This window comes from Pseudophryne corroboree, chromosome 12 (assembly GCF_028390025.1).
Source record: "Pseudophryne corroboree isolate aPseCor3 chromosome 12, aPseCor3.hap2, whole genome shotgun sequence".
NCBI lineage: Eukaryota > Metazoa > Chordata > Amphibia > Anura > Myobatrachidae > Pseudophryne > Pseudophryne corroboree.
The window spans coordinates 157674618-157687935 of NC_086455.1; the positions used below are offsets into that span (position 1 = coordinate 157674618).

The 13318-nt window shown below is 45.4% G+C and overlaps 1 protein-coding gene across 1 annotated transcript; it reads right to left on the reverse strand.

Annotated features, from left to right (window-relative positions):
• Positions 1 to 338: 338 nt before the first annotated feature.
• Positions 339 to 13100, reverse strand: DIO2 (iodothyronine deiodinase 2). Its single transcript, XM_063948218.1, has 2 exons — positions 12311 to 13100; positions 339 to 4298 (listed from the first exon to the last, which is right to left on the reverse strand). Exons 1-2 carry the CDS (start codon positions 12530 to 12532, stop codon positions 3726 to 3728), a joined length of 795 nt encoding a protein of 264 aa, XP_063804288.1. The 5' UTR covers positions 12533 to 13100; the 3' UTR covers positions 339 to 3725.
• Between the last annotated feature and the right edge of the window lie 218 nt (positions 13101 to 13318).

Sequence of the window (13318 nt, forward strand, 5' to 3'; positions counted from 1 at the left end):
AAATGTGCAGTCTCTTCTCGCTTACAGTAAGTAGTATCTCATCTGATTTTTGCATTTGGGCTCCTGGCTCACTGTACACGGCCAAACCTGCCAATCTCTTCCCATCTTTGAAGCGTTACACTTTATTCCCATCTTGTCTCTGTCAGCCATCTCGATGTGCAAATCCGTTTTCGGATTTGTCCACTCTCGCACACAAATGGAGCGTGACCTCGCATGACCGCATTTGCACTGCAGCATCCTGAGTAAACACTATGGGATGGGACGTAAGAGGTGTATTCAAGTTTGATTGATAGTCAAACACATCGCAACTGAGAGAAACCACACTGAACGGACGGCTGTTCTTTCCCCAAAATTTTTATTAAAATACAAGTAAAAAGATTGGCTAACTGATACTTGTTACAGCACCTTATTGTGAAGAGTCTGGGTTCTCGCTTGATGACCAGTAGTATGGAACATGAGTGTCGGAGAGAATGAGTCCTGGGGATGGCGACTGAGCGGGGCAGTGACGTGACACCATCCAGCCACCAACAGAGAACTAGTCTCTTTCAATGGTGTCCTTCATACCCACATCGCTGTCTGCCTCATGTCACTAGCTTCCCCAGGCCAGTACTGTCTGCTCTCCTCTATGGCTCTAGGTAACCTCGCACTCCATGTCCTGTTTCCCTGTTTCATACAGTATTATGGGTTACATTTTGGCAAAAGATGAGCCACACAGAGCCATGACGTCATGCTCTCTGATTGCCAGTGGCGTATTGCTGGTGCGTCATATAAAAAGAGTACACAAAGTTTTTTTGTTTTGTTTTTTTTTCTATCTAGTTTGAGAATTCCTTGCAAAAAATAAAAATAAGGTATAAAATACACATAGGTCAATTAAGCATCGGCCTGAACATAGGTAACAAAAATGACCACTCCAGAGGCACAAGTCCCGCTAGTGCTGCGAATCTGCTAGGACGCCGTTTGCACGCTCCTGCGAGCTGATTGTTAAGTAGCAAGACACTTTTGGTGATCACAGCATAACAAGTTCAAGCGTATAAAGTGGTAACAAAATAAATCCACATTATTTCCAGGTATGAAACAGAAGCCCTCCTCTAACCCGGCACTTACTGAAACAGCTGAACGTGTTATGTGCTGGCCCAGCAGCAAGATGGCCCCGTGCGTAAGGTGGCACGGGGAAATTAGTCCCTGGCACGGGAGGGAGAAGACGAAGATGTGCAAGTGAGGATTGCAGGAGATGTGAGAGAGATGAGAAGGGTTGGGTTTATCTACCATGCCGTTATGCTACAGTGCGACAGGATATCAATACAGTACATAATCTATGGTGCAGTATGTCGATACCTTACAGACTGCTTGTTTTCACCCTCCCTGTGCAATAATCCACAGTTGTCACACATGGAATGAGTTCCGGGGGGGGTTTCAGTTCACTAAGTTTGTAGTTTTTAAACTTCCTTTTCTCCATAAGAACCCCTGAGGGCTCATTCACACCTCTTCGCCCTTCAGGCTTTTTTTATCCAATACTTTGACATTAACCCGGGTTAAAACCAACCACAAGTAATGGAACTCCCTAAATGGCACTTGTGAGAGAAGGTCACTTGGTTACCTTAACGCGGTGGGAGGCGTACATGCGTTCACTGCGTCGCTATGAGACAGAGAGGGAAGAGCACGCAGATTTTTTTTTCCCCTGTGATGGATACACTAGTGCAAGGTGCTGCTGGTGCATCCGTTAAAAGGTGCAAAACCTTGGAGGCGTGAACGTACCCGAGGAAAAGGAAGTTATACAGTAGATGTCGTTTTCCCTGTGTATTTGATTTGTACTACGTTAATCTCTGTTATTCCTCTACTTACTGACGTCGTCCACCAGGAACACGGTTCTTTCATTCAGATGTCATTACTACTCCACAGTGTCTAACGAACGATCTGCCCCTTTGCTGCCGCGTATCTGTACCTCTTATAGAGATCAATGTAATAATATGGGGGGAGGTCTTCGGACATATATATACTGGTTTGGACCAGGATTATCGACTGTTAACCTCAAGTTGCCACCTCCTAGGATCTCATAGAGAAAATTCTATGACATTAGAGGAAGAGGAAAGTGGTAAATTGGATGTCAATGTGGTCATTTTTGTTCTAGAGCACAGGTTCTCAAACTCGGTCCTCAGGACCCCACACAGTGCATGTTTTGCAGGTCTCCTGACAGAATCACAAGTGAAATAATTAGCTTCACCTGTGGTCCTTTTAAAATGTGTCAGTGAGTATTTAATACACCTGTGCACTTGCTGGGTTACCTGCAAAACATGCACTGTGTGGGGTCCTGAGGACCGAGTTTGAGAACCTCTGTTCTAGAATATAGTTTTTATAGGTCTCCCCTGTTAGACCAGGTTTCTGTACACAGTTTATGGTCATAGTGATACATAATTATGCATACGTTATGCTCTAATGGCTTGTCCGTTCCATTCTACCTTTTCCATTGACGATTCTTCACCTGTGAAGATTTTACGACAAAGAAAAGGAATCTGGCAAAACGACCAAATTGGGTACGTATGATTTAGAAGTGTTTCAAATAGCTTTTAGGTGCAAATTTGATACAGAAATACAGCATCCAAAGCTTGCTCTCATTGTCAAACTTGTACTGGATAGATGAACATGAACTGCGTGGTTCTGTGGTTCGGGGAAAATGGAGCATCTACAGTAAATACAGTGGTAAATGTGTGTCCCTGACCGGAATTAAATGCTGTGTGGGTGTGAAAGAGAGGCGTCTTCGCCCATTGGTAGGACAGTGCTGTGTGACCATGGAGCCAGCCTGACCCAGGGCCGGATACTGTTGCCGGATAGGTCGCTGTGTCCTTGTCGAGGCATGCCCGTTGTCCTTGTATATGAATTTGTGTATGTCTGCAGGATCCCTCCAGGCACTATGCCCCATCAGGACCAGCCTCAGACTATCAACGGAGATATTTGTGTTGTTTTCATCGTCCCCTGTCGCAGTATTGCCCGGACCTTGGCGCCGGAGATGACCAACGCATGGGGCACATGAGTGGTTGCTTCTATTGTTTCTTCCCCATGACGGCATCTTACTCGCTGCACCCTCCCACCCATAAAACAAACCACAGAAACCATTGGAACCTGCAGATAATTTCTCTTGGGACAGCAGTATACATCAATTCTAATTTGATGCAACTGTTCCCTTGTTGAGGTAACTCTGGATCCCTGTCGATATGTGTGCCTCAGGCTTTATAACACAATAAATTATGTTAAACGAAGAGACTAACATAAGCTACACCTGAAACATTGGAAACGTAGAAATAAATACTCAGTATGGGATGTTTGTGCTGTTTTTTCCTCTTCTTGATGTAATTTCTTTGCAAAGTTTTCCCATGAACGAGGGAGGGTTACAAAGCCTCTACAACAGCTGTCAGATGTCGGCTCTACATTTGCTGGTCTTCTTCTAACTTTCCCTTTTTTTTATTCTTATTTTGTTTTAAGTGAGATCCTTCAGTATGTAGCTTTTTACCACACCCTCGTCTTCATAAATTCTGCCTATTCTACTGTGTATTGTTGTAAAAAGAGGAAAAACACAGCGGTTTGAGGTCTGCCAGAGATTAGGGTCACATTGAGGATACTTTCATACATCTGGACTGTGGCTTCTTGCAGTGAACTGTGTAGTGTGGTCAGTATCTTGCCTTGACACAGGGTCCATGTATAGTCCACAACAAGAATACACTGGCGCCTTGTTATACTCCCTCCTCGCGACTCGCTCCCATCTTTCCAAATGTAAGTTCCAGCCAGTTCCGCACCTCCCGGAGGTTGTAGAAGAACGGCCCTTTACCCCCAAGGTAGACAATTTTTTGCTTCTGCACAATGCATACCCTTTCGAAGGTGACCCCGTAAGCCACGTTGGCATTATTGTCCATACAGTCTGCTACCACCTGACACTGTTGGGGGAGGGAGAATTGCTCCAGGAGTTTGTTGGCTGCAGCGCACCGCTCTTCTTGGCTCCTGTGTCTCTTCACTTCGTAGGAGGCCACGCTAGGAGCAGCCCAGCCGTCTGATGGGTGAGCCTCGTCAATGTATACCAACAGGAAGTCGGCAACGTTGGAGAACTCCTCCACCAGCTTGCTGAAAGCTGGCAGCTGGCTTATGAAAGGGGGTCAGGTGGCTGACCCAAAGTTGACCACTAGAGGGCGCTCTGAGCTGGCGAAGTCAAGAAGGTGGCATTGCATGCCTGCTTTGGCGGCAGTATTGGATGTCGCCTTGCTGGACACATGAATGACGTTAGAGTTTGGCGCATCACCTCCCAGCTTCACCTGGAGAGAGAAGGAGAGAATCCGTGATTACTGTGCGGAAAATGATTACAGCATTTGAAATGGAGAAAAGCATGGACAGTGTGTTAGGTTAATGTCTGAGACGGTCATCGGTGGTGGGACTACATCTCCTGCCAGCTTCAACAAAACACTAAGGGGTCTATTTACTAAGTCTTGGATGGAAATTAAGTTGATGGAGATAAAGTACTAGCCAACCAGCTCCTAACTATCATTTTTCAAACCCAGCCTGTGACATGTCCGTTAGGAGCCGATTGGCTGGTACTTTATCGCTGTAGACTTTATGTCCATCCAAGGCTTAGTAAATAGACCCCTAACTGACTGATGTACGTTGTGCACTTGGAAAGATCTAAGGATCTTTTCATGAAGCAGTGAAAAGTGTGGAGAAGTGAGCCAGTGGAGACGTTGCCCATTAAAGTAACAGTTATCATTTGCATACTATACAGTTGTAAGGAGCAGCTGATTGGTTGCCATGGGCAACTTCTCCACTGGCTCACCTCTCCACTCTTCACTGCTTCATGAATACACCTCTTAGGCTATTACTTGATACATTGTCCCTTTTTATTTGCCATGATGCTTAAATTAGCAACTGTGCATAGCCCGTACAGTATATCAGCCCCTTATTACCCTGCACTGCACATGAAAGTGGATTAAGTGAATAGATTTGCATCCAGGTTTCCTGATTCTGCTGTTACTCTGCGAAGACAAAATAATGGCTACACTAGATGTCACTCCAGATTGAGCTAAAATGCACTCACACTTTTTCAGCATGTTATCAATGTTGGTGGGATTATTACAGAACCCATATTCAGTCTGTATTAGTCACAAAGTGCCTCATTTACTGCAAACCTTGCTTTGCTGCGCAGGGGCGAATGCATTTTCATTGATTTTATTTCTTTGCTTGCTGGGAAATGTCACTTTTGGCACGCAGGACAGAAATACTGGGCGGCTTTAACTGTATAGTATATTTCGAAAGGTTCCGGTCTGAATGGTCGACCATGTTATGGTCGACAGTCATTAGGTCGACCACTATTGGTCGACATTGACATGGTCGACATGGACACATGGTCGACACATGAAAATGGTCGACACATGAAAAGGTCGACATGAGTTTTTTAACTTTTTTTGTGTCGTTTTTTGCGTAAAGTGACTGGGAAACCCAATTAGTGCACCGCGTCCCCTCGCATGGCTCGCTTCGCTTGCCATGCTTCGGGCATGGTGCCTTCGCTCCGCTACCCGCTTCGCTCGGCACAGATTACCGTTCCAATCGTAGTCCACGTGGATCGTAAAGTATGGAAAAGTTCCCCAAAAGAAAAAAAAGTTAAAAAAACTAATGTCGACCTTTTCATGTGTCGTCCTTTCACGTGTCGACCATTTTCATGTGTCGTCCATGTCGACCATGTCAATGTCGACCAATAGTGGTCGACCTAATAACTGTCGACCATAACATGGTCGACCATGTGAACGGATACCATTTCGAAAACGTACATGAATTGTAGTGAATCCTTAATAAGGATTATTATGTTTATTTGATTACGAATGTTAAAGTTTTATCTTTTTTACTGTTTGCTTTTACCATCATATATTTGCTTTTTGTATGTCTGTGTTTATGCATCAGGTGATTCCCCCCCCCCCCCCCCCCCCCCCCCCCCCCGTCTCTCCCCCCGCTCAGGGAGTGTCCCCAGTAAGAGCAGCTAATTGGAGGTTTCCAGCAGTTCCTGGAAAAATCTAAAATAAACCTACCTAACTGCCGCCCTTAGAACCCCAGTAAATATAGAGACGGCTGAAAAGCACTAAAGTTTCTTCCATTAGACCATTAGAGGTGATCAAGTGATAGGATTCCGTGTGATACACTATGGATGTCCATTGCTGTTATCAGGAAAGCTACTGTCCCACAATAGGTTAATATTTATTACTGAAATCAAGCCAGACATATCAGCTAGTAAATTCACATCATTAGCGAGAGCGACAGGCCCCTTAAATCTGGATCTGCACCTGGCGTCTCCCAGCAGCCTGTTACTCTAGCCCAAGGTCATATTATAGAAGAGTATAAAACTCCAAGCTCGGCTTCCTTCCTGTACCTGGAATGAGAAATGGGAACTGGTCCCTCATCTGTGATTGTATGAAGAATCTGTTCAGTGCATGTATAGCTCAACCTGGGCACCCCTGTTCAAATAGCACTTCACTGGTTGCAAAGGGGTTAATACGTGCTCTGCAGGGTACAGACTTAAGCGTGCCACGTTTCTGCACAGTCTAGTACACAATTGTGGTTTATTTGCTGAATTCGAAAATATTGAGAACCATAAATAAAACTCTGAATTTGGCATATGCGCAAGGTTTGGCTCCCGATTCCCCCAAATGAATACTTTTTTGTATTTTTATTCTCAAAACTTGATTAACTTCAAAGTCAGTGGAAGACAATTCCAGACTCTGACCGTTCTAAGTTCTGAGGATGCTCTGCCGACTCTCATCCCCCTTCATGGTCGCACTAATCCGCTGACTGGGAACGTGAGTATGAAGATACAGTATGTGACTGCTGCAGACCTTTGGTTGGTAGTGGGGCATTAAAAAGATCTAAACGCTTCTAGCTTGCAATATCCAACTCTCAGAAACATCACTAACAAATGGAAGTTAAAAGGATCTGTTAAAGTAACGGCAAGACCTGGAAGATACAGAAAATCTGGAAGACGTGTTCCTGATCTGGTCATATACCGGTACCAAGAGGTCCACCGTACATCGGTACAGAAGAGTTGTCAGAAGGAAACCTGGCCATCAACCTCTACACACTCAACAACATCAGGAGGCAGAAAGTTTCTGGTGATATTACATGGGAATATTAGTGGGTGGGAAGAAGGACTCATTCTAGACACTAGTGATGAAATTGGACCTGAGAAGAGTTTGGGTTAATACATCTGCCCCATTGTTCTAAGTTACTGATTTTAGTGTTTGTTTCACATGACCTGAGTTGAGTTCACAATACATCGTCCCTGCTGTAATTCTGTGAGTAATTGGGATATGTACCAGCATCGTGGACTAACACCAGCTGTAACATATAATGGTTGTTTTTGCAAACCCAGCACAATTTACAAGAGACAAAAGAAAAGTTTGTGTTTTGTAAATACATCACTAACCACAGAGACATTAAAAGCGCAAACGCTCGTTAGTTTTATTTTTGGCAGATTTGCTCACACAGTTCGCCTCCCCACCCCCACCTTCCCAATTTCTGAGGGTTTGACGTAACCACTCCCCAGACACCAGGTCCTGGGTGAGTGGATGAGTTTCCCTGCTCTGTCCAGCGTGAGTCAGTCAGTCAGCTGCTGGTTCCTGACCCCAGAGTGTGGCCAAACCATTCCCATCTGACTCTCCCCCCTTGGCTTGTGACCGAGGTTCTGTTCTCACGCTCCACACAGGGTTTGGAAAACTTTTGTGAGAAAAGCACTTAAAAGTTTACGGCATCGTAAACACCAAAGCCATTGGCACTCACCATTTCATGTTCATTTTTTCCTGCTTATGCAATTTTTCCCTGTGTCGTTATTGCGCTTGGCTTAACCCCCGAGGACACCATACTGATTAAATGCTTCATGCATGGACGCGACGGTTCCACTGCATTGTGGTGAAACATTGATTACACGCACCCCTTTCTCCTGAAGTGGTGCGCTCTACCCCTGAGATGTTCTGTAGATCACTCAGCCACCTTCTACACTCCTACTCTTGCTAATAAATCTGCAGATAACGGAGGGACCTCATGCACAATTAGCTTTCACATTGGGGGGCAGTTATGGAAATAAAATATTGAAAAACTGTATGGGGATCATTTTTGGACATTTTCCGTAATGTTCTGATATCTCGGTCTTTGCACCAGTTTTCCCAAGTCCCACCAGAATGGTTTATTGACATTTGCTAAGGAGTTAGTGTACCCTGGTATATAACAATCCATTAGATCATCATCATGGTTGTCTTCTAACTGGATAATGACTGTAGTAGGCTGACACAAAAGGATCATATATTTCTATATGGCTTTTATATTAGTAAACTGTGTAATAGAGGAGAGATGTACGGTATTTTCTTTCCATAAGACTATCAGCTGATCATGCGCAAAGCAACACCGCTGCCTTTTCACTTAAGAAAATCACATTGGAACATCTGAGAATGGAGCCAAGTCTCCACTCACTCCATAGTGGTATTCCAAGTTTCACAGCTCAGTACAGCGAACGCTCATCCTGCTGCAGTGTCTAGATTGCCTTTCCCCATGCATCAGCAGATGTTATATCCATTCCCGTATACCAGCCTTGATGCACGGGAAGGTCATTCAACTACTTCCTCTGTTTTCCTAGAATGTGCAGAGTTCAGTCACATCGGCTGACCTGTCCGGTTACTTAGGTGCTGGGCAGAAGTAGATTTATTTCACAGTGTGTGAGACTGTGTGTCCCCCCCCCCCCCTTCTTTTCTTAAGATGAATAATAGGTATTCCAGAAACAAATTGTTGGCAATCGAGAATTCCAGACACACACCGCACAGTCCAAGAGCGCAAACCAGAAAGTACACACTTGCAAAAACATTTCTCAAAAGAAGATTAGAACCTCAGAGCTACTGCTGCTCACTCCCGGACCACATAACGAGCTGGAAATATTTCCTCCGCGCCCGAGAAACACCTGTACCGCTGCTCTGGGAGCAATAAACCTGCTGTACTGGGACCACGTCATAAAATGAGTTGTACTGTTTTTCTTGGTGCAGTGTTACGTCTGTCTTGCCCAGTGCTAAGTGTATGTGTGTGTGTGTGTTGAACGGAATGGAAAGTAATGCAGACCAGCTCACTACAGCTTCCTAGTAACGGAGCGTTCCGTACCCCGCCGTAAAGTTCCCTATATAGGCCTAGATTTAGACATTTCTGCCTAGAAGTCCTTTTTGCACACGCATTAAAGCACTAATGCAAAACAGACTGATCTGCCCTAGGGGAGCTCTTGTACAGCTGGCAGGTTCACCGTGGTTTACGCATTCCCTGGAGACACTGTGGATCTCACCCATTAATGAATGCCAAGATATTACTCGAGAACACCAGTGGAAATAAGAACAAAAAAGTTTGCATTTCGTCTCCACCCCTGTTGTAGCTAAGTGATATGTTTTTCCCTTATTCAGCAAATTGCTAAACAATAAACCCCAAAGAAAGAAAATATGGCAAATCCGAGGTGCGATCTCTGGCACATTGAATGCGTTTCGTCTGTTTACCCTTCCCACGCCTTATATCTGTGCAGCGGCCACCGAATCTCCTTCCAGCCCAAATCCAGCAGTGAGAATGCCAGGACATGCGTCCCGCGTGTCATCTCAGTACAGTTTGGGCACACATGACGCTGGCATGCACTGTTGGCCAGATTGGCTTCAGTTTTAATCCTTCTACCTCCATCATTGTATTTCCCTGGACTCTGAGCGCACGGTTCCCGGGAATGAATGAGTTGTGCGAGTGCCAGCGGGAGGCATGCAGTCTAATAAAGCCTCGTTGGCAAAGATCTTGCAGCACAGCTGTATGACGGGACACTGAGAGCCAAGACTCCCAGTGATCCAATCATAAGGTATTGGAACTGTGCAGTTAGATCCCAAGCGCTCATCAGATCTCTGTCTACGGCGTGAAATAGATCTGATAGTTGTGCTGCGGTTGATTTGATCAGGACTGGAATATAGGGAATGCCTGTCCTTTATTTATTTATTTATTAGCAGTTTCTTATATAGCGCAGCATATTCCGTTGCGCTTTACAATTAGAACAACAATTATAGAACAAAACTGGGCAAAGACAGACAGACAGACAGAGGTAGGAAGTCCCTGCTCGCAAGCTTACAATCTATAGGGAAATAGGCATTGATACACAAGGATAGATGCTACCTGTCACATAATGGTTCCCCAGGTTGCTAGGTTCTTATATGATATGATCACCCAGCAATGTTGGAAGACAAAATGTGAGTTTATGTGGACTGTACAGAGGGGATGTAACTTGATAGGGAAGCTGTGAAGGTTATGTGTGTGGGTCTGAAATTTGGTAGGCTTGTCTGAAGAGATGAGTTTTCAGAGAACGTTTAAAGGTTTGGAGACTAGAGGAGAGTCTTATTGTGCGTGGGAGTGCATTCCACAGAGTGGGTGAAGCCCGGGTAAAGTCCTGTAATTTTGAGTGGGAACAGGTAATACATGTGGATGAGAGACGCAGATCTTGTGCAGAGCGGAGAGGTCTGGTAGGGAGATATTTTGAGATGAGTGAGGAGATGTATGATGGTGCAGTTTGGTTAATAGCCTTGTATGTAAGTAAAAGTATTTTATATTTGACACGGTAGAATACCGGTAACCAATGGAGGGACTGACAGAGCGGATCAGCAGATGAAGAACGTCTGGCGAGGAAGATTAGCCTCGCAGCTGCATTTAAAATGGATTGAAGTGGTGATAGCCTATGTTTGGGAAGACCAGTAAGGTCTGCCTGGCTTTACTGGGTGCCCAAGGCTGCCTGGCTTTACTGGGTGCCAAGTCTTAGAAAGTCGTGACTGACACTGGAAATAATTGGGTTCATGTGTTTTATGATGATATCGTATCAAATAATATGAACCTATAATAAGGTTTTCCATATAGCACCTATACCTGCCTAAACTACCGGGGTACTGTATACACATCCTATATAACAAGTATTATCTGTGTGGTAGGCTCTGTGCCATAGTTTACAGTAATGAACTGTAAAACACCTTACCGTAATGTTTTTAAGTTAATATTACATTTCGCAACAGCTGCCCGACCTTTGCCGAGAAGCGTTACTGGAAATTATAAGTTTGTTTATAATAGTATCAACATGTGATCTTTAGAGTGCTGCCACCAGAGGGTGATATTGAGGCACCTTGCCCCCGGTGCCAAGTTACAGGTGATAAAAGGGCTGTGGGTACAAGGATTGTTTATATCAACACTGCGATGGCACACAGCCACCACTAATCTGCCGGGTTGCTTTTAACCCTCTAGTGGTGCAAATGAAAAGGCTCAGGGCAGTTACAGGTAACAGCTGGCTGCTGGGGCATTGGGACCCTTCCTGTCGGATGCCAGTGTGACGGAGACTGTGCAATAACGCAGACATCTGGCCAGTATCAAGGCCACTTGCGAGTTTGTTGTTACTGAAATGATATGTGTTCTCCTAAAGGGAAACCCACGTGTCTCTCTCATGCTGCATTCATCAGTGAGACCTCTTCCACGGTTCTCACACGTTGCAGCAGAGACCGATTCCTCCGATAAACATTACCCCAGTTGCTTTCTACTCTGTGCATTGTAAAACTGTGCATTTCCCAGGCAGGGGGTCCGATAATACGTTCCAGCCGTCCCAGAGCAGCGCTTAGGAACAGGCGGATAAGCCACACAGGGCAGCGTGAAATGTCTGCTGAGGTTTACATGACAGTTTGTCTCAATGATCAGCGTGAGTAGTTATCCAACCAGCGGAAAGTCTGCAAAACCTCATGCAGGCAACCCAAACAATACAGCATGTGGCACTTCTTCTCCCTGACATGCAGCCTCCGCTCAGAGCCCCCGAATCACAAATAAAAACGACTTTTATTACATAAACTGCAGATTCCCCCAGGCAGTGATCTGAGTTTTGTGCCTAATAACCCGAGGAATGTACAGTACCTCTCGTGCTGCTAGGAGGAGAGTGGGGGCTAATGAGGTCCCCAGGGCTGGCTTCGGTTATACAGACGTGAGAGCACTCACCTGCCGAGAGCCCTTCCAGGTATCTAGTCTTATTTCACTTTACTAGAAACAATCTGCAGCAATAGCACTTGCAAAGTAACGTAACAGCGTCTTTCTGATCTATCCAGATCTTTGCAACTTTTTTTTTTTTTGGAACTCTTAATACATTAAAAACAAAAACAAAGTGTACTTCTAAATAGAGGTCTCCCTGCCAGGTATCTGTCACCATGTGAACTTTGCAGCATCAGGAAAACAAAAACCGAAATGAAAAGTGGCGGCATTTACTATGCTGGCGTACCTGCTTGTAGGCGTCCAATAGGAAGCTTTTCCAAACACAGCGCAGACCTTCTGGCGTGAGCATCCGGCGCCGTGGACTCTGGCTGGATTTGGAGCGGTTCAGTTGAAGGAGCACGTGCTTCACCAACACAACAGAGTCATACAGAGCCAGGAAGAGGAAGTTGGAGAAGAAGCCAGGTAGGATCTGCAGGGTGATCAGCAGGTCCACGCTTAGCAGACCCATACCTGCACACGTGGGAGGAACACCCCCCACCCCCAATCCACCAACCCTCAGTGCTGCTGCCCCTTACTATCTGCCCTTGCTTCCCTCATCCAACCCTGCAGAGCTGAGTAAGGTGTCAGATCGGTGGCAACCTGCAAGGTGCTGAGGCAGGTGCCTGCTTACAGAGGAACCTCAGCTGCTTCCTCTCCAGCTCTAAATAGTTTCTGAAGTTTGAAAGACCAGGTGGATACTTTTTTCTTTTTTTTCTTTTTTTTCTTTTTTTATGCTGTTGAGGAATCTGAATGCACTTTCTCCCCACCCCTCACTCTACCTCTGCCTACCCCTATCTCTCTCTCTGCTCCTGTGTCTCAGAGCTATCTCTTTTTGTCCCCAGATTTCCCCTCTCCCTCCCTCCCCCTTTCTGTAGCCCTTTTATACAGTCCCAAGCTAATTGCTGCAATAAGAGAAATGAAAAAAAAAAAAAAAAAAAAATTCCTAATCTTGCCTGTGATCTGTTCTTTGACGTCAGGGTAGGAGAGGGCATTAGTTTGGCTGGGGATGCTCTGAATAGGAAAAAGAGCCGCTCAAAAACTTGCAAGGCGGGACTTTGTTATTAAAGGAGAGGATAATGGTAACTCCTCCCTTCTTTGCATCCCACAGCCTCCTAACAGAGCTCGGGTAGCTTGCATGCTTTACCTGCCGGCTGGCTGTGGGGCAGGGAGACTCGCCTATAGGCTCTGCACTGACGCTTAGGCAGCCCTTGGCTGCATCAGTGCCCCCCTCTGTACGGCACATTCCCTGCAATGT